The 20692-nt window shown below is 33.6% G+C and overlaps 1 protein-coding gene across 2 annotated transcripts in view; it reads right to left on the bottom strand.

The window, feature by feature from the left end:
* Positions 1 to 3217: 3217 nt before the first annotated feature.
* LOC138706226 (catalase-like) overlaps positions 3218 to 20692 on the bottom strand; it is a 92994-nt gene continuing 75519 nt past the window's right edge. For both annotated transcript variants that reach the window (XM_069835273.1, XM_069835280.1), the window contains 2 exons: positions 14532 to 14661; positions 3218 to 3454 (listed from right to left, as the gene is read on the bottom strand). In XM_069835273.1, the coding sequence (XP_069691374.1) occupies positions 3356 to 3454; positions 14532 to 14661 (229 nt within the window). In that variant the 3' untranslated portion in view covers positions 3218 to 3355. The remainder of the gene's footprint in view (positions 3455 to 14531; positions 14662 to 20692) is intronic.

Genomic DNA, 20692 nt, shown 5'->3' with positions numbered 1-20692 from the left:
GGAGTTTCAGTTTGTCTGTGATATAGTCCTGACTAGACTGTATAGCTATGACCTAATATCATTTCTTCACTTCGTAAGGTCGATTATTTGAAAGCTATCTATCGTCATACCGCAGTACCATCTAGCGTGTTGCGAAGGAATTTCCATTCACATATTCCCATATAGTTTTGACGTTGCTCACTAGATAGCGAATTAATGTTGACACCCTCTGTAGACACCATCAGAGTGTATACTACAATTTTTGCTTTAATTTAACTGTTGCATTAATTGTACGCCATGTAAGTTTTCGGCATTCTAAAACTGTAATGCAAAACTCTGAATATTAAAAAAAAAAAAAAAAAAAAAAAAAAAAAAAAAAAACCATATTTTCAGACATGTTTTACCACATTTGTGACAATTTAAGTATGATTTCCAACGTTATTCTCAACCTCACCTGCATTTTAGACCTTTCCGATATTAACCCTTATATACGAGTACAATGATTGTATTGTCTTGATTTTATAATACGCAATAATCGTATACAAAACACGGAGCGTGCTTGCTTAGCCGTGTGTCAAATTCGCTTCCGCTGCCTGTACTTGAAACACGCTGACTACATTCTGACCGGCGTCTTATGTTCACCTCAGACTAATACAAATATACCGATGTCACGGCCCTAGTCTATATATATATATAATTTGAACTGGCAATGGAAATTACAGGAAAATGGTTGAGCGGATTTTAATAAATGACCTTTGAAGCTTGGAACCCAAAGTTTTTCAGAAAAATAATAGTTTTTAGTGAAATATCAATTTTCCTACATTATTTTCCTATTTTCCAAAATACATCTTTCTTCAGTTTTGAGAACTAATTGCATTTCAGCACGGCCGTGATTTCAGAATAAAACAAAACACGCAATACAATAAACAACAGCTATTACACGAAGGCCATTACATGCAGGATTGCTGACATATTTAGAGTTCAAATTCAATTGTTTATTAAAAACTTCAAGACTCACTAAAAGTAATTTACAGGTCTGATTCTGCGGTGTGTAATTTTCTGAGTACAGCTATGTGTTGGATATTGAAATCTACAAAACTTGAGGTGGTTTGATGACATTATTACCATTAGAAATGAAATTCCATTGTAGTTAATGCCATGATGTGACTATTTTTCATTAATTATATACATATTAATGCTATACTAATGATATGAAAGTGAAACGTTTTGGTGTTATATAAGTAGATATAGAGAATATCTTAAATTAGATCTTCATTTCTATAATTTACTAAGTGCCGGCTATTATATATATAAAACTACAAAACTTACGTAAGTTAATAATATTGTTATTAAAAATCAAATATTTTATAGTTATTAATCAAGTGGGATTGGGTCTTCTTCATATACTTAACGGCGGTGTGGTGTAGATACTTATGTATATGCGACATGCGTCATTCTCTTTAGTAATTGCTCGAGAGAGCGCAAAAATTACAGTTCCTAAGGAAAGACGGTATTACTTACTGATAAAATAAGAGTCCTGCAAAATTTTGTAGTCTCTCGATCATTTCAGCAAGATATCTTAGCAGGATAAAATGATTTTACCCTCTACATGCAGCAGCTATACCAAAATGCTATGTCTATTGTTCCAAAGCACAGAAAACCTGACTTTTACAATCCACAATGACCTGAAATAGCTATTGCTTTACTCCCACATGGAAAACCCACTGATCACCTTGACATTGTTACTTGCGTTTTCGCGTTGAAACTCAAGATACATAGGATACATAGGTTCAAGAAAAAGTATTTGACATAAAAACCATTCAGAGGCAGTATGTTTCATTATTATGGAAGCAAATAACTTTCAAAATGTCTGGTATTTTTCATTGAAAATAAATCTGAAAAATTTGTATTTGAACTTCTAATGATCTTAATTTGCTGCATTTGCTGCACAAGCCACTAGTAATAATATATATCGATGCTATGATATTGTTTCCTTTGTTAGGTTGCAAGTGCAAGGCAAGATGCCTTTATACTACGCAGCTACTGCACCTTATTTTAGTATTTTACTTCCAATGAAGTTGATAGAAATGAATCTCATTCTCTGATAAACTATCAGCTTGTTTTGTGAAACTATAAAAAATGTGTAGCATAAAATATATTTTTGCTACTTCTGATCCACGAGCACGGAGAAGTTTCGAAGTTCTGTTAAGAGTAATTCCTTTCATTTCACTGCTATTAATACCTTAATTGAAATAAGAGGCTTGCATTAAGAATATAAATCTTTTCATCCATTTCTAACTAACTTCCACTGCAATACGTATTATAAGAATATTTCTCCCGTTTTTTGTTTTCAGGTCAGATCTTACGATTAATATGACTATACATATATGCAGCCACAAATGTTTTGTGTCAGAAGAGATGTTCTATATGCCACAAATAACGCGAATTTCTGTAATATCGAAAAGAATGAAATTATAATTTACCAAGTAATAAATATAAATGTTTATTATACAGGGTGTTTCAAAAGTAATGGTAAAAATTTAGGGATGAGAAGTAAGAACGAATAGAAGCAAAAACGTTCCAGTAAACATGAGCCCGCAAATTAACTGTTTAAGAGATGTCATTTTGTGGTGGCTGGGGCCAGCTGAATACTAAGTACTAATTCCAACAAAAACAGCGAACATTTTATTTAATTTATTAATCACGAGACAATAAAATTCATAATTTTGTCTTCAACATCACAGAAATGTAATTGAACATAAAACAAAGAAACTTTTTTGTTTGAACAACAGTGAAATTCGTAGATAAATAATATACAATACAGTATGAACATGTTTGTAGTGTAAACTAGGTTTTTTGCATAACCTTATACACAAAAAACCCCAGGATTTAAATACGGTGATCTAGGAGGCCAAGGTACAGGTCCTCCATTACCTATCCACCGTTCACCATAAGCTTATCGTCTGTTTAGATATCTAGGTTACAAATCTCTGACACGTAAAATAACCCTATTCTTTCTTGCATAATAAACTTTACTGGCCATCATTATATCAGCAGCGTGATTAATGCTTTTCAAAATATCTTAACTTCGCAACTCGAATTAAGCTCCGGAAAAGTTCACGATTTTAGTTGAACACATTTAGACATTCTGGAGAATGCAGCGAGACGGTACTTTGTTAGTATACAAAAAGTACATGGACACAGTTTAAGTACTCGGACATTTTTGTACTGACAGGAATATGAGCACTTTTCTTTTATTTGTTTAGAAAGCATCTATTTATAATACATGTTATTACATTTTAAACACTTAAAAATAATAAAAACGCAAAATTAACACTGCCTCAATGGCATGCAGTTTAATCTTGAAGATTTTTCGTTACATGTATGTCTTTGTAGTTTGCATTTTCTTTATGGATGTCAGCAGTCTCTTTCCTAATTCAACGTCCACCTTAGTGAATGCGTCAACTGCTCGCGCCTGCAAAGAAGCAAATCGCTATAGTAAGATATAATTTCATTTTACCTTAGCTAAGGGGAGAGGGTGGTATTTTTTTTTAACTTTTTTCCTATTTGGTGTAAAATATTATTTTTTTGTATGCAGAGAGCTCATAGCTGTAGGAACTCAACCAAATATAAATATTAAAAAAATATATATATTTGGGGGCCAAAATTTGAAAAAAAAAAAAAAAAAATATATTCCCAATGCAGGATTGTACTAAAACCGATATATCTAAACCATTTTTAATGATAGATTCAAACTTGTTTTTACAATGAATTTGCAAAAGCATGTTCTACAAACTGTCTGTAACAGAATTTTGATATTGGTCCCTACGTTTGTAAAATATACAATTAAAATTTAATAACAATTTTCTGATTCCCTTTCTTTCAAACAAACGGACGTATTTTTTAAATGAAATCAATTAACAAAATTCTGTTACAGAGAAACGTTTCCTAATAGTCTAAAGAATGTGTGTTCTAAATTTCATGCATTTATCTTTAATAGTTCAGAAATTATATCCATTTTTGTCTGGCAATGTAGCAAAAAAAAATGAAATTACTGGAAACCGATAAAAGTGGGCGTGTGATTTAAAAATCCATAGCGCAGGAAGTTTAAAAATGATGTCTCAACATCCGATAAGGGCACAAATACCCACAAAATTTTATGCAATGCGTTCCACACATATGAAAGAGTATTTTAAAGAAAAAACTTTTTTTTTTAATTTACCGGAAACAACAATAAAAGTGGGCGAGTGATTTAAAAATCCATAACGCAGGAAGTTTAAAAATGGCGACTCAACATCCGATAAGGACACAAATACCCACAAAATGTTATACTATGCATTCCACACATATCAAAGAGTATTTTAAAGAAAACAATTTTTTTTAATTTACTCATTTTTCACCAAAAAAATACCATCCTCTCCCCTTAACATTGTTTAAAAATATCCTCCATTCCTGAACCGTGTACGTTACAGTGCTTCTCAATACACGTGACGTTCACTGGTTGGAATGCGACCCAGTACTTTCAATTTGCTTAATGGAAATAACAGTATCTAACCTGGCTTCTTTTGAAAGGGAGGGAATTTATCTCTACATATTCTATGTCCTACATTTGCTGTAGATAAAATACCTGAAAGGGAGATTTCAAAGAAAATTTACCAGCAGTTTCTCTTTCAAGGCAAAACTGAAGTCTGTAATTCATTCATCATCATTCACCATCATCATCATCAGCAGCAGCAGCATTAATCAGCAGAGAAAGCAATGAATTCGGCCTGGTTGGCGCAGAGTGCTGGCCATCTGTGCCCGAGGTTGCGGGTTCGATCCCGGCCCATGTCGATGGCATTTAAGTGTGGTTAAATGCGATAGGCTCATGTTAGATTTACTGGCATGTAACGGGACAAAATTCCGACACACCGGCGACGCTGATATAATCTCGGCAATTGCGAGCGTCGTTAAATAAAACATAATTTACAATTTATAATGAATTTCGCTTTTCACTACTTCCACCATAGGAATGGAACTAAGACCAACAGAAAGAAATAACTGATATGTCAGGAAAATAACATGTTATGTGTTCACTATATTGCATACTTGCTTAAAATAACATCTTTTCACTAAGCAAATATTTACGAAGTTTAATATTGGAAGTTTCACCAAATTTCACCGACTACATGCAAATTTTATAGGGCCTATTTCATATTTTACAAATTACTTGTTACTCAGAATCGAAATATGAGTAGAAATTATTTCATATGGTACGTCAATTTAAACTTTTATTCATACTTATTAAAACGGTGGAAAAATGACTTTTTCAGTTGGCGCTGTATTCACTAACCTAAAGTATAAATGATGAACCGGTTTAATTTATTATTTGAAGAAAAAAATATTTTGCTCGCGTTTTTTTATATAAGTACGTCTGTAAGTTTGGTCAAGTGATGGGATGCTATCCCAGAGAGTCAACCGACACATTTTAAGGCCAGTTTTGTTGCGGCTATAATTACTTGTAAACTACACAACATATTTCAATAAAGCAAACGGCGATCGACACACGAAGAATCAATGTATCTAACGTGACCTTGAATTGGAACAGGTGGTGCGACGTCATCTAGGTATACGCGGAATGGAGAAGTTGAGACAAGAATTGGCGGGTCGGGTGGCAGTCGGCGCAGTGTAACTTGAGAACATGAAGCGATAGAACGTTCGCAGTGATGTCAAACGATTAGTAATGAACCAGGCTACAATCTCAATTGAGTAACAATCAAGTGTCGACAAGTTAAATTGGAAAAATTCGCGACTAAATTTGAGCGAAACGAGAAAATTCACGATGGCGAGGCATATGCAGCGCAAATGGGAGCGGGCACAAACAAACGATAGAGCACGATGGTTACTATAGCAACCGACATGCTTAATCTCAATATATACAAGATGGCTACTCCCATAAGTCCCGGCAAAGCGAAGATATGCCGGGTCTTCAGGGTATCTGGAGAGAAAAAGATGTTGATTATCACTGCTTAAACAACAGTTCTATCAGCATACATCCTGTGGCTGTTTCTCAGATGCAGTCTACCTCGATTTTCTTACAGTGCATGCGTCTATGCGGATCATTCGGCGGAAAAAAACCGTTACGTTAGATGTAAGATCCAGCCCAAAGATAGCTTCAGGTGTTGATTGGTCAGAATTGAATAGTGTAACAGTAATATAACCTTTAAGTGAAATAGGCTACTCAGAAAATAAATATCTTTAATAATCCGTATTGTATTTTATTGTAATTAACAGAGCTAGGAAGTTGGTACCGAAACTGTTAAGTTGTGTGAGCTTGGACTATATCTCTACCGAATGAACAGTAATAGAGCGTCTCTCAATGTCAGTAAACCAGAACGAACGACAAACATGTACAGCCGGATGGTAACCAAACTTGTGTTCCAATCGTCCACGGCCTTAGAACAAGAAAACAATAAACTAATAATATGAAGAAAAAAACAATAATTTATAATCATAAACTTCTTAACTCCCAAACTAAAATAATTTACCCATACATATAAAAATAACATACGAAGTAGGCCTATACAATGACGATTGTAGCCTCACTGTAACAAGTAACAATTAACATTTTCATTTTATCAAAAGAAATACTCCTTTTGTGTTCAGAAAAAAAAAACAATATTTTGTACTCTGAAAATAATCGTTCTACTTCACAAGATATTACCGGAGGAAATCTGAAATATGATACAGTATTTCTTACTATCAGGTGAAAAACAACTTTGTTAATCTAATAGTGTATCTCGTATGTGGCACATAATATTAAACCTATAATTGTTTTCAAGAAAATTTTCATTTCTATTGTAATGACAGCTAGGAAGTTAGTATCGTAATTCTGATGTTGAATGATCTTGGATTGTAACGCAACTGAATGCATAGTAGCACAGCAGCACGAGACGTCAACAAACTATCAAAACAAATAAGTATTGACAGTTAGTAAATAAACTTGTCTTTCAACAAACACTTAACGAAGAATAATCCGGGAAGAAGTAAACGTGTTACACACTCCTGTTTGCATAATTATTTAATAACAGAAGAGTTTACTTTTTTTGGAATCATGCATAATATTAACATTACGTAATTAATACAATAATAACAGAATAGCTCACTTTGTTCAAAACCTGAACTATTAATATAAATTAACAATATTCTTCAAAATATTCACGACTGTACACAGCTCCACAGAATGATACTATGCCTTGTTTATGTGAACTGCGTATCGTCTGTAGCGAGCGGGAGCAGGGCGAGGCGCGAGTGACATCTATACTCCTCGCTGTACTCAACTGAAATCTACTGTTTTGGTACTAACTTCCTACCTACGGTAATTACTATAGTTTTCTATTTATAATTTTATTACTAAACAAATATCTGTAATTTTTTATGTCTAACATTCCAGGTTTCTCGTGATTTTGGCGCGGTTCGTCCCACTCCATTCTTGGGTATATTATAATATTCCTTGTACACGGAATACAGCATCAGGAGCGGCCTGTAAAACCTGACCGAGGATCAGGATGAAGACAATTCTCAATTCTGTGGTGTTCAGGTAAAAGGAGATAAGTCATTTTTTTGTGCAGATAGAATTTTGTTCCTCAGATGAACACACAAGTTAAATTATAAAAGTGAATGTGCAAAAATCAAAAGAATACTAGCAGTTAAAGTGTTTTATTTGTGTAGAAAATTATTCGCAATAAGGGTTTCAAGTTTAATTTTCATTTTTCTACAAACTCATTTTTATGACTTATCTCCCTTTACTCAAACAACACAGAATTTATCTTATGCCAGAAACATCCCAGTATCCTGCAGTGGCGTAGCGTCAGTGTAAGCTAAAAAGCTTAGCTTCCCCAGTTAATAATAATTTCATAATAAACCTGCAATTTATGGAGAAAATTATTTATTAATTTTAATAGAATTTATATTTACGCGTTAAATATTGTGATGCGGCAGCTCAGGATGATTTGTGATGCAGCAGTAAACTAGAAGCCTGCACACACCAGCTTCCAAGCAGACTGGTTTCTCACACTCATTCTTCTGTGTAACCCAGCCCGCAGATTTTCCATCCCTTTCTAACTAAACTATCCTAGTCGCAAGGCTATCAAGAAGCTAGCTTTGACATTGAAAATAAGTAGTTTCCGAGTTATCCCTTTTCGTGAGTTGTGTTCAGTTGAAGTGTTAGTGTGCATTGTGTCTGATATAATAAATAATGAGCGAAATATCAGTTCCTGACACTAATTTACTTGAATTTTTTTAGGACAATTGTATTATCAAGACTGACTTACGAACAAAAGTGTGATTTAAAAAACAAATGACCGACTCCCTTGCTGTCAATGAAGGACACAACCAAAAGACAGACGCATACTTACGTAATGATACTAATATTGTGATTTCTCTAAGTATGACAGGGAGTGACCTAATGTTATACGTTTACGTGTCTATTTGTTAAGAGATATGTGTAAACAGTGAAATCATATTTTATTAACGTATCATTTGAGGTCATGCCTTATTGGTGTTACTTACGAGGTTCCAACCAATCTTCGACTGCTGACTTGACATTGACTACTATTTATTTTAAGACTGTATTTTTGTAATACGTTTTCTCATATTGCATGAAAGACAACTTGAGTTAGCTTCCCCTGCTCAAAATTTCATGCTACGCCACTGGTATCCTGTCTCGTGGTGAAATTCAACTCTGGCTATTACAATAATAACAGAACTCACCCTCCCTAACATAATGCCCCACGTCGATCAGACTATTATCTTAATAGTCACCTCACAGCCAATTGGCTGTCTCCTAAACTGAGACAAATAATCCTGCCTATGGTTTTACTAAGGCACTAAGACAAATATCGGGATGAGCCCTGAAGGAAATGGGCCAAGGACCTACATACATCATCCCTCCCACATAAATTTTGGCATATTCCAAATCAAATTATTTTAAGTGTTACTAGCATTATATGTTACTAATATTTATTGTATTTATCTGATGCATGCAACCTATAAGATAAAACATTGTAATAAATATATATAGATCATTTTCTTAATTAATAACAGTGTATATCTCCAATAAATGATTTCTTAGCATCGCCACAGATACACTTGATTGTACTTGTCACTATCTCTCTCACTAGAGAGTTATTGAAATTTATATTTTCTCCGCCATTCATAAAATATTTTGATATGATACCTCTTGCATAAAAGGGGAGATCTATAACTGAAACTTGATTAATATATTTCAGTATTATTTGTATTTATCCTTGTAATAAATAACAGTTTGACTCGTAGACATTGTGTTTTTCAGCATTAACTTCCCATGATTGTATGAGAAGATCGAAGAGAACGGCAGTTACGTAGACCTTCGGCTCCCCCCTACTATCAACAATGCATAACACAATGTCAATACGGCGGTTGCTGTCGTCTGCGATACATCGAACTTTTCTGTTGATTTTCGAGTTCGTCATTTTTTTTCTGGTTATTATATGTTCTGCAACTTTTTTGTCTGTTCTGTAACTTTTTTGTTAAATTTTAACTGCTTGAATACTTTGTGACCTGGTAGAGTGTAAGAGAAGGCCCTATGGCCTTAACTCTGCCAGTATAAATAAAGAATTATTACTATTATTATTATTATTATTATTATTATTATTATTATATGCTTATTTAAGTTGTGTTAACTCTCGCTAGTGGTTTTATATTTTATTTTATCCGTCTTAGTATTTATTTTATTATTGTAAATATTTTTGTTTTGTTATTATTATCATTATTATTATTACTACTATTATTATTATTATTATTATTATTATTATTATTATTATTGAATTAATTTGTATTAGTATCTTTGTATCATCTCCGTCACGGATATTCTATTATTATTATTATTACTATTATTATTATTGAATTAATTTGTATTACTATCTTTGTATCATCTCCGTCACGGATATTATTATTATTATTATTATTATTATTATTATTATTATTATTATTATTATTATTACTATTATTTCTAACATTAACTTTATTATTGATTTCTTTAAAATTTATGTAGACTACTGGACTGTACCCGAGCACGAGCATATGCTCATTTTGGGTACAGTATATATTCATATGTATCATTTCAAATGTAAATTGTGAATAAATTTGAAATTTGAAAATTTGAAAATTTGAATTTGAAATCCTTCCGAAAATTGGAGCCTTGGTTTTCGCATTGTGTCGCCTTCAGGGAGAGCTTACTCGAGCGTCACTCGCACAGTGCAAGGGTTCGGATCCCTTCTCTTGCAAGGACTGCGCCCCCTCCCTCGCTCTCGTTGCTCAGACGTCTAACATATTCGGCGTCCTGCTCTATTGCTGTGCTATCTTGCGTCGTTCCCGCCTCATGTGGCAGCTATTAGATTAAGTTCATTTTCGACTTTCCCCTTCAAAATTACCTAATGTTCCTTTATATAGAATGGGAAAAATCGGAGTGAGACAAGTGGCCAAAAGGCTTGGAACTCTCATAAACACTTCGTCTCAGCCGCTATATCGCTTGCAAGAACTCCTTTCGCGTATCTTTTACATGATTTTGCTCCTTATATCTCATTCATTCCACGCTGTTCGTCTCTTTCCATTCTCTAATAATTTGATCGGTGTATTTTCACTTTTGCAGCTCAGAATCTGATAGTTAAACATCATAAACCATAATTTGTAATATTTTGGTGTAAATACGTCTATATCGAAGTGCCACTAGGCCTATGCCTGAAAACTAATTTTATGTTAAAACTTTCAATTTGTTCGTTTGGAGAGAGTAAAAGCAAACAAAATGGTCGATAGTCAAATATTACTACATAGTGCTGTAAATGTGAGCAAAATACAATTTAGTAAGGTACACGTACCAAATAACGCCACCTTAACACTTCAGTCACTTTTGCTCTGGAAATAAGTTATGTACAAACACGAAAATTATGAAATAGAAACTGTAATCTTATCTTTACAAAATAGCACAATGAAAATGGATATATTATATACCGAACAAGAATTAGAACTCAAATAGGAAAACTTTGTAAACTGGCGTTATTAGGAACAGGTTGTCCAATTAACGCCACCTATTTTCTAGTAACCTATACACTCATAATTGTTAATGAATTATTTTTCCTAAGCAACACAAATTGAACTAAGCGACTTAATTTGAGTTTCTGTTAATAAAATATACAAAATCACTCAATACTAATGAAAGATACTTGATCTGAAACTGAAACACCAGATGGATTAGGAAAATGTGTTTTCCAGTGACTCCTTACTTAAAAAAAAAGAAACAAAGTTAGAAAGTTATTAAACACAAAAGCATTTACCTTAGTTTAATATGAATATTTTCCAATAAGTAAAACAAAAAAAATTAAGTTATGTAAAATAAAAAAAATAAGAGTTCGATAAGCAATTGAACCAATATCATCACTGCACATTCTGAACATTTGTAAGTTGAAAGCTTAGTGATTTTCCTGATGTTTTCACACTGATACTGTACTGTCAGCCTTAGTACTAACATAATCTAAAATTTTGTCTGTAGACCTTTAACGCCACAAGGCGTGCTTGAGTACTTGATAACATGACATGCCTGTTTCTCTAAAATTTTCAAATTGTATAAATAGCAAATACTTTCTATACATAGAAGAATGTTTAAAGATCACGAAAATATATAGTTTAATATAGTTATTATTTGCTCAACACAAAATAAAATATTGCCTCTTACCTTGATATAAGAACAGCCATTCACTATCAACACACAACAGGAAAATGATGGAATATAATCTCACTCGTAAATGTCAGCGGACAGCTAGTAACTCATTCCATCACTAGATTGCAAGCGAATGCAGGCTGCAGTAGTGCACTACCGAAAACTTGTGTCGTTAACAAATTTTTAGTAGGGTGGCGTTAAAGGTATGCATGGCGTTATTTGGCTCAGGGACCTTACACGAAAAATGTTGCTCTAAACGATAAATAAAAGGTTTTGTATGGACGATATTTTGGAACATACGTGTATTTTATTGTACAATATAAAATCCTCAGGTTTTGTAAGATAACTATTCAACGAATATTATGTAACTTTTGTTAACATTCAGTTCTTAACACGCTCAAGAAGCAGTAAGATTGTTGCTCACTTAAAACACAGTTAGAAATAATATTAATAATCTAAACAAATTAGTGAAACATGTACAGTATCATAAGATAAAATAAAGATACAGAATAATAATCAGGTCTACCGTATGTACAATATTTCACTTACGATGCAAAATATGAAAGAAAAAATTTTATTTCTCAAGGGCTACAAGAATATCGGTGTATCTATGATACCGTCAGAAACAATATAGGCTTAAATTAAAGTTTGAAACAGTTATTGCACACCTTTTAATTTCGTTTATTACATTCCATAGATCTTACCGAAGCTTTATGATGTAGAAAAAGAAAAAAAATTATACAAAAATATATAATGTATAGTAAATACATTAATTCAATTTACAAGCATAAACAGTTCATCAATTGAATAAAAGATATGAGTATGGAGAAATTTTGTTATTCTATTCACATCTTCTTCTCTTTGTTCTTCAAAGCTAAAAAAAATTCATGGGCTATTACTAAAAAGGAAAATTAAATAAGCTTTGAACATACACTTCACGGTATAAACTACAGAAAATTGAAATAAAGTATATGTAACGCCTAAAACACATAAATAAGAGCAGAATTTCAAGATCATCGTAGAGGAAGTATATAAGTCGAATTCCCACTCAGAAAGTAGAGAGACTACGATGAACGATACAGACATGCATATTGTTTCTAATAGAAATAATGTACAGTGTAAAAGGCAAACAATATTAAATAAAGAACGAATTAATATGTTTTTCAACAAATATGTAGGGGATCCATGTTTCCATGCCTTGATTTGATTTTAATGACGATTATAAACAATTTTGTTCATAGATGGCTGATAAAAAAATGTTATGGTTTATTTAACTGCAGAGGTTATATCAGCGTCGCCGGATGTGCCGGAATTTTGTCCCGCAGGAGTTCTTTTACATGCCAGTAAATCTACTGACATGAGCCTGTCGCATTTAAGCACACTTAAATGCCATCGACCTGGCCGGGGATCGAACCCGCAACCTTGGGCATAGAAGGCCAGCGCTATACCAACTCGCCAACCAGGTCGACTGGCTGATAAATCTTAACGGGTTTGAATACAGGGTGTTTCATAATTCCTATTACAAACTTCTAGGGGTTGTAAAAGGGACTAAGTAGATAAAGTTTTGATTAGGAACCCATGTCCGGAAATGTATCGTTTCGATGCGAAATAAGTTTGAAGATCGATTCGATTTAAAATCACCCACTTCACGGTACGCAAACAAAATGGGCTGAGGGCGACTTCTGCAGTCCCCTGATATCGTGTGTCCTCTGTTTACAATCACTTCTACGGAGTTCTACCCAACTAACATTCTACACACATTTCTGGATTCACCCACAGGCCTACATGCTACATGCTCTGCCCATCTCAAACATCTGCATTTAATATTCCTAATTATGTTAGGTGACGAATAAAATGGGTACAGTTCTGCATTATGTAACTGTCTCCATTCCTTTGTAACTTCACACATCTTATCCCCAGATATTTTTCTAACTACCTTATTCTCGAACACTCTTAACCTCTGTTCCTCTCTCAAAGTGAGAGTCCAAGTTTCACAAACATGCATCACAACCGGTAATGCACAACGCATGTATCACGAACGTTTTCCGCATAGCCTCACTCCATCACACACAATTTTTGTCAGAATACAACAAACTTATTTTACATCGAAACGATGCATTTCCGGACATGGGTTCCCAATCAAAACTTTATCTACTTAATCCCCTCTACAACCCCTAGAAGTTTGTAATAGGAATTATGAAACACTCTGTATAATGCAGGATTTACGTTAACTCGCCGTCAGATTTAAAGCATTTTTTCTATTTTTGAAATACAAAAGAAGCATTTCGTAAATTTTATTTTAAACATACCATATAATAAAATTGTATAATTACAGTTTCCTTGCATTTTTCTATCAATAAACTTACACTTATTACCGGTATTATTAAATTTAGAATAAATAAATTAACTGCAAAAACCATATCACACTTTTTTATTACACTCAATGATCATAACACTACTTCATACTTCCCAGTGGGTAGCTTCTTATCAAGAAGTCCGGATTATAACATCGGAAGAGAGATTATTCTAAATTACATAATTTCAGACTAAATAAATCCTCTGCAAGACCGATTTATATCGTACTAAATTGTTGCATCACTCTTTTATTGATAATAGCATCATTAGCATCTCACCTAAAGTTACGGATTCTATCCCCGGCAGATGCCATGAGATTAGGTTTATATTTTGTAGATGAAATTCGTGTGGGTTAAGTTTTCCAAATGTACAGCGAGCTTTATGTCTTACTATCTCATCATGCAGACTAATACAGTATTCTACTCAAAACTAAGGAATAACTTAGTTCAGATGCCAGTCTTACCTGCAGGAATTTTGCTGCGTATATCACGTCTTCAGCAATGTTCGACACCAAGTTTTTCTGGTCATGAGGAGCCAAAGACTTCCAGTAGATCTTGCATTGACTATAATTATCCTCGTCGGTGGAGTTATACCTGAATAAAAAATACACATGAATTCTGGAAGTTTATACAGGGACATCATTTTATTTTACTAACATTTTTAATATTAACCTGTCTATACCTTTAGAGAACCGGAAACACCGCTTGCTCCCCCCTCCAAGACTGGAGTTCGATGATACTGGCGTAAAACACAAATCACTCTACTAGGTATAGGAAGGAAGAAAAGTAGTTCATCCATTTACGTAAACTAGGAAATATCGCGATTTTGAGTTTGATAATTTTCATTAGGTTTTTCTTTAATCAAAGTATAGTACGGTATTAAGAATAAATGTTTTTACTCACGAAGTGAGTTATCCATACGAACGTATTCATTATGCACTGTATATTATACTGTCTACATCACATCAGCGTACAATATAGAGAAAGAAGTTAAATTGAAAAATAATCATAATATGAACATTTAAACACAATTTTGAAAATGGTGGCCGTTCATTTCGATACAGGCTTCAGTTCTTTTGTGCATATTATCGCACTATAAACTATTGCATCTAATTCCAATTGCCACTTTCGTCCTTGGTACTAGTAACTCATGTTGAAATAATTCTGTACCTACTCTACGTACTGTAAATTCAATCTTCACTTCTGCCCGACCCGAAAATATAAAATTACTCAGACATGCTATCTACTGTCCGTCCAAGTGGTTATGCCGCAGGATTGTAGAAAGGGAGGAAATCACGTGACAGTTAATTACTTAAAGAGGCCCTTTTATTTAAGTTAAATTAAAACAGCTGTATAATATTACGTAAACTTCCAATTCCTAAGAGAAATTAATGTTTTCAGAAAAGAGCTAAGACAGCCCAGCTATTACAGAGGGGCGAGCAGAAGCAGGTGGGGGAAATCGGGATGCGACGTAGGCAAACGGACAGTACCTGTGCGAAAATATGATTCAATATTGAAAGCTCTTTCGTCACTGGAAAACGCGAACATATTTCTGGAACGTACTATACTCAGTAACTCAGTAGTGCTTAATATCTGCGGTCTTGGTTCTGTGTGGAGTTGGAACTTCCTTAGTAGAGGGGTGGGAGTGAAGTACATTAAAAAACTCAGGTACAATAAAAATTGAAGTAAAAATAAAATGATGTCCCTGTACTAACAAGGGAACGTTCAACGCTGCCAGGTTGCGTAGGACTTTCAAATTTTTTACACTGATACCACAGTCTAATATACACAGTCACGAAGCTTGAGTTGTTGAGGTTGCTAGGAACAATAGACTGCGCAGGTGCTATTTCGCATTGTCTGTAATGAGGATATATTAGCGATCCTAGTGGTTAGCAACTATCTATGGATGCATATTTATTACATATTGAGCTTCGTGACTGTATATACTAGACTGTGCTGATACGTTAAAAAAAAGTTACGAAAATAATATGCAGGGTATTAAAACGATGTTCCGAATATCGGTTTGTGAATCTAGTAGTTTCGGAGCCTTTAGAGTGTAGCATGTGGCAGAGACGAGGGAGAAATAACACTGCAACTCAACGTCTGTAAACGCAGAGTTAAATAGGGACCATCATTACGAACAAAATATGAACTGATTTAATGGAATTAAACTAATAATACATTAAATTGGTAAGGTATTTTTAATATTTACTTACTGGCTCTTAAGGAACCCGGAGGTTCATTGCCGCCCTCACATAAGCCCGCCATTGGTCCCTATCCTGAGCAAGATCAATCCAGTCTCTATCATCATATCCCACCTCCCTCAAACCCACTTTAATATTATCTTCCCATCTACGTCTCGGCCTCCCTAAAGGTCTTTTTCCCTCCGGCCTCCCAACTAACACTCTATATGCATTTCTAGATTCGCCCATACGTGCTACATGCCCGGCCCATCTCAAACGTCTGGATTTAATATTCCTAATTACGTCAGGTGAAGAATACAATGCGTCCAGTTCTGTGTTGTGTAACTTTCTCCATTCTCCTGTAACTTCATCCCTCTTAGCCCCAAATATTTTCCTGAGAACCTTATTCTCAAACACCCTTAACCTATGTTCCTCTCTCAACGTGAGAGTCCAAGTTTCACAACCATAAAGAACAACCGGTAATATAATTGTTTTATAAATTCTAACTTTCAGATTTTTTGACAGCGGACTGGATGATAAAAGCTTCTCAACCGAATAATAACAGGCATTTCCCATATTTATTCTGTGTTTAATTTCCTCCCGAGTATCATTTATATTTGTTACTGTTGCTCCAAGATATTTGAATTTCTCCACCTCTTCGAAAGATAAATTTCCTTTTTTTATATTGCCATTTCGCACAACATTCCCGTCACGAGACATAATCATATACCATGTCTTTTCAGGATTTACTTCCAAACCTATTTCTTTACTTGCTTCCAGTAAAATCCTCGGTTTTCCCTAATCGTTTGTGGATTTTCTCCTAACATATTCACGTCATCCGCATAGACAAGCAGCTGATGTAACCCGTTCAATTCCAAACCCTCTCTGTTATCCTGGACTTTCCTAATGGCATACTCTAGAGCAAAGTTAAAAAGTAAAGGTGATAATGCATCTCCTTGCTTGAGCCCACAGTGAATTGGAAATGCATCTGACAGAAATTGACCTATACGAACTCTGCTGTACGTTTCAGAGACACATTTTAATTAATCGAACTAGTTTCTTGGGAATACCAAATTCAATAAGAATATCATATAAAATTTCTCTCTTAACCGAGTCATATGCCTTTTTGAAATCTATGAATAACTGATGCACTGTGCCCTTATACTCCCATTTTTTCCTCCATTATCTGTCGAATACAAAATATCTGGTCAATAGTTGATCTATTACGCCTAAAACCACACTGATGATCCCCAATAATTTCATTTACATATGGAGTTAATCTATAAATTAAACCTATAGCAGTATATTTTACAATAAGTACACAAATACAAATACAAGTCCACCTATATAAATTCGTATTTCTTAGAACCTGTCACTATCCCTTCTTTATTTATCTTATTCTGTCCTCCCACCCCTTCTGGTTGCCTATATACACTACAATGTCACTGAACATAAATAGAAGAAAACTAAATTGTTCATGCAGTGATGAAAGTACAAATTCTTATTGCACGGCGCATAGAAAATAAAACCGTTGTTGCTGCATCCTACATAGCATATTTTTAATCCGTAATATATTTAATGGACTCACTATTTATGTACAGAACCAGTGAGTTAAATTATTGCCCATAAGAACATACGCTAGAATGGTACGAAATTCAGGAGAAATTATGTTACATGATAAATTTGTAGTAATCAATTATGACACACTGATTTAATGATGCTTTGAGGAACGTTAATGGACGTCATAAGTTTCACATTATTGTAATGTTAAATATAAAAGAAAAATAGAAGTACCAATGTTAAAAAATTGTTAAATAATAAAATAAATAAATAAATAATGCTATGAATCAACAACTACGATGTGTTATATTTTTCATATTGTCTCTTGTGCTCAACGTAAAATACATTTAATAATTATTTAAATAAAATAAACACTTTCTTTAAAGAATATAATGTAATTTTCAATACATTTAGCTATGTAGAGTTACCTTTAAACTTCAAAATTATTTTAAGTACTATACAACGTAAAATAATTTTCTATCAATTTACAACGGTAATTAGGAAAATTGATAACTTGCCTTTATTGTATAAATTGTGCATCGATGTAACACTTTTTCTTTGAAACACAAAAACAAATAACTAATAAGTAAGCTGTATTTCCAATAGTAACTAGAGATTTTCTTTAATTGATTAGCTTAATTTAGGCCTAATTCAAATTACTAATTGCTCGTGTATATGAGAATATGGTGAAAGATTCCATCACGCAAACAATTAGATTAGTATAGTATTCAATTTCTCTGAAATTAAACCTATAACTCTATAGCTACAGTACACTGTTAGGTTCGATGTCAGACTGCGTACTTGCTGGTCGTTGCATCGCGACACAGATACTATACAGAGCTTGCCTTCTTCCGAAGGACAGCAACAGGGCTTCCAAACTGATAAACACTATTAATATTCCATGTACTATTTAACTGTCTTATAGGTCGATTTCGAACAATTATTTTTCGTAGAAAATTTTTTACAAATGCGACCTTTCAGTGCACAAAATTTGAAGGTCCTAGCCAACCTTCCAGTGTTAAACGTTTCCTTGTAAATACGTATTTACACAATCAAAGCTTTAGAGAAATCATATAAAACAGCAGAGGTACTACTAAAGTCTTTAAAACCATGAATAGCTAATGAAACCAATTTTAACATAGCATTTAATGTGGAGAGTCCATGCCTAAAACCAAATTGATCAGGATTAAATAAGGAAATAGATTCAAAATAATCGTATAATTGACTATCCATAACAGATTCTGTAACTTTTGAAAATACTGGCACAATAGAGATTGGTCTATAATTTTCGACTTTAGTTTTGTCACCTTTTTAATAAATTGGCACAGTTTTTATATCTTCAAGGTCTGGGGAAAAATCGCCTTTAATAAGCATTGATTAATTCATTGAGTCAATGGTTTAATAATACAAGGTGTAACCTGTTTAAGAAAATCAATACTAATATCTTTGCATTTAGAATTCTTGAAATTGTAAAAAATTTTAAGTGTAGGGTAAAGATTGGTAATATTGTGATAGTTCTTTTTGAGAATTCATTACAATTTTACTGAGCGAGAGAAGGACCGGTTTTGTGCAGCAACTTGTCCACGAACATTCCCTTAATACGTTGACACAAAAAACCGATCTTCCTCTCGCTCAGTAAAATTGTAATAAATTCTCAAAAAGAACTATCACAATATTACTCGTATCACGATATTATCAACCTCTACTCTATACCTGAAAATTATTTAAAAGATTTCAAACTGTTTTTTGGTAAATTGAGAGCTTTCGTAAGGTCGAGAATTAGTGACAGGTTAGGTTAGGTTTGTTTAGGTTTTTGTCATGCCTTGCATATAGGTTATAATTATTATATTACGTCATAGTAGCCGTCTTTGTTTCATCAATGTAGTGTAATATGACTGTATCGTATTCTCCATTAGTCCCGATCATTAAAACATTTTTACATTACTAGGTCTCGCGTCACTTAAAACATCCCCTCAACTAACCCACTAACCAAATAACATACTATAATAAATAATACAGGACAGCTGTATACTAGCAGTATTGACGTAAGTGCGAAATATCGCGGACCTGACATCTAGCGAAGCGGCGTGGAATTACGTCCACAAATACAAATATTAACATAGTGGGATTCGGACTGTTGTTTGAAACGTGAGTTACTAATGTGGAATAATATATGAAATGTTGAATACTATTTAATGTAAAATTATTATGTTATATCAAAGCTGCATATTATAAGAAATATTGCATATTTCATATTGATTTCCGTAATTAATTGTTACATATTTTTTCTTTGGTTTAATGAGATAAAATCAATTCCGATATTAAGAATGAATTTACAATAATGCTTTATATACGCATTGCTGACAGCTGCAAAGATAAAATTGATAGTAATCTGATGTTTGTAATAATTAGTAAAGGCATGTGGACAACATTAAAACTTAAAATTTTCAGTACATTTTAACTTCTATTCATTTATCAGGTCTAAATAAAAAAGCTAATTTGTATTTTTCTATCAACACAAAGACAAAGGAATTAGGAATGTTGTTGACTCACGTTTTATGATCCTTCGGAAATCGATAGTACGATTTGGAGAAATTTGTAATGCTATAATTGTGTAGCAATTATAAACAGCACACACACACCCTGACATTTTAAGACAACACTATAGTCCCGTCGCTCTAATTTCCGGCAGCCAATCGCGTTGCAGGTCGGCTACATTTAAACGTGTGCGTCTTGTGATTCGCTGATTCATTTCTTAAGGCTCGATAAATACTTAATTTAATCGCCCGCCATTTTAGCTCTTTCGTTGGCGTTCGCAGAAAGCACACGAAGACGTTATTTGCCGCTCAATTATTAGCTGAATTACATTGCGTTTGATTTAT

The sequence above is a fragment of the Periplaneta americana genome, chromosome 1 (assembly GCF_040183065.1).
Source record: "Periplaneta americana isolate PAMFEO1 chromosome 1, P.americana_PAMFEO1_priV1, whole genome shotgun sequence".
Taxonomy (NCBI): domain Eukaryota; kingdom Metazoa; phylum Arthropoda; class Insecta; order Blattodea; family Blattidae; genus Periplaneta; species Periplaneta americana.
The sequence above is the reverse complement of the archived record's forward strand: the minus strand, read 5'-3'. Positions and strand labels throughout refer to the sequence as shown.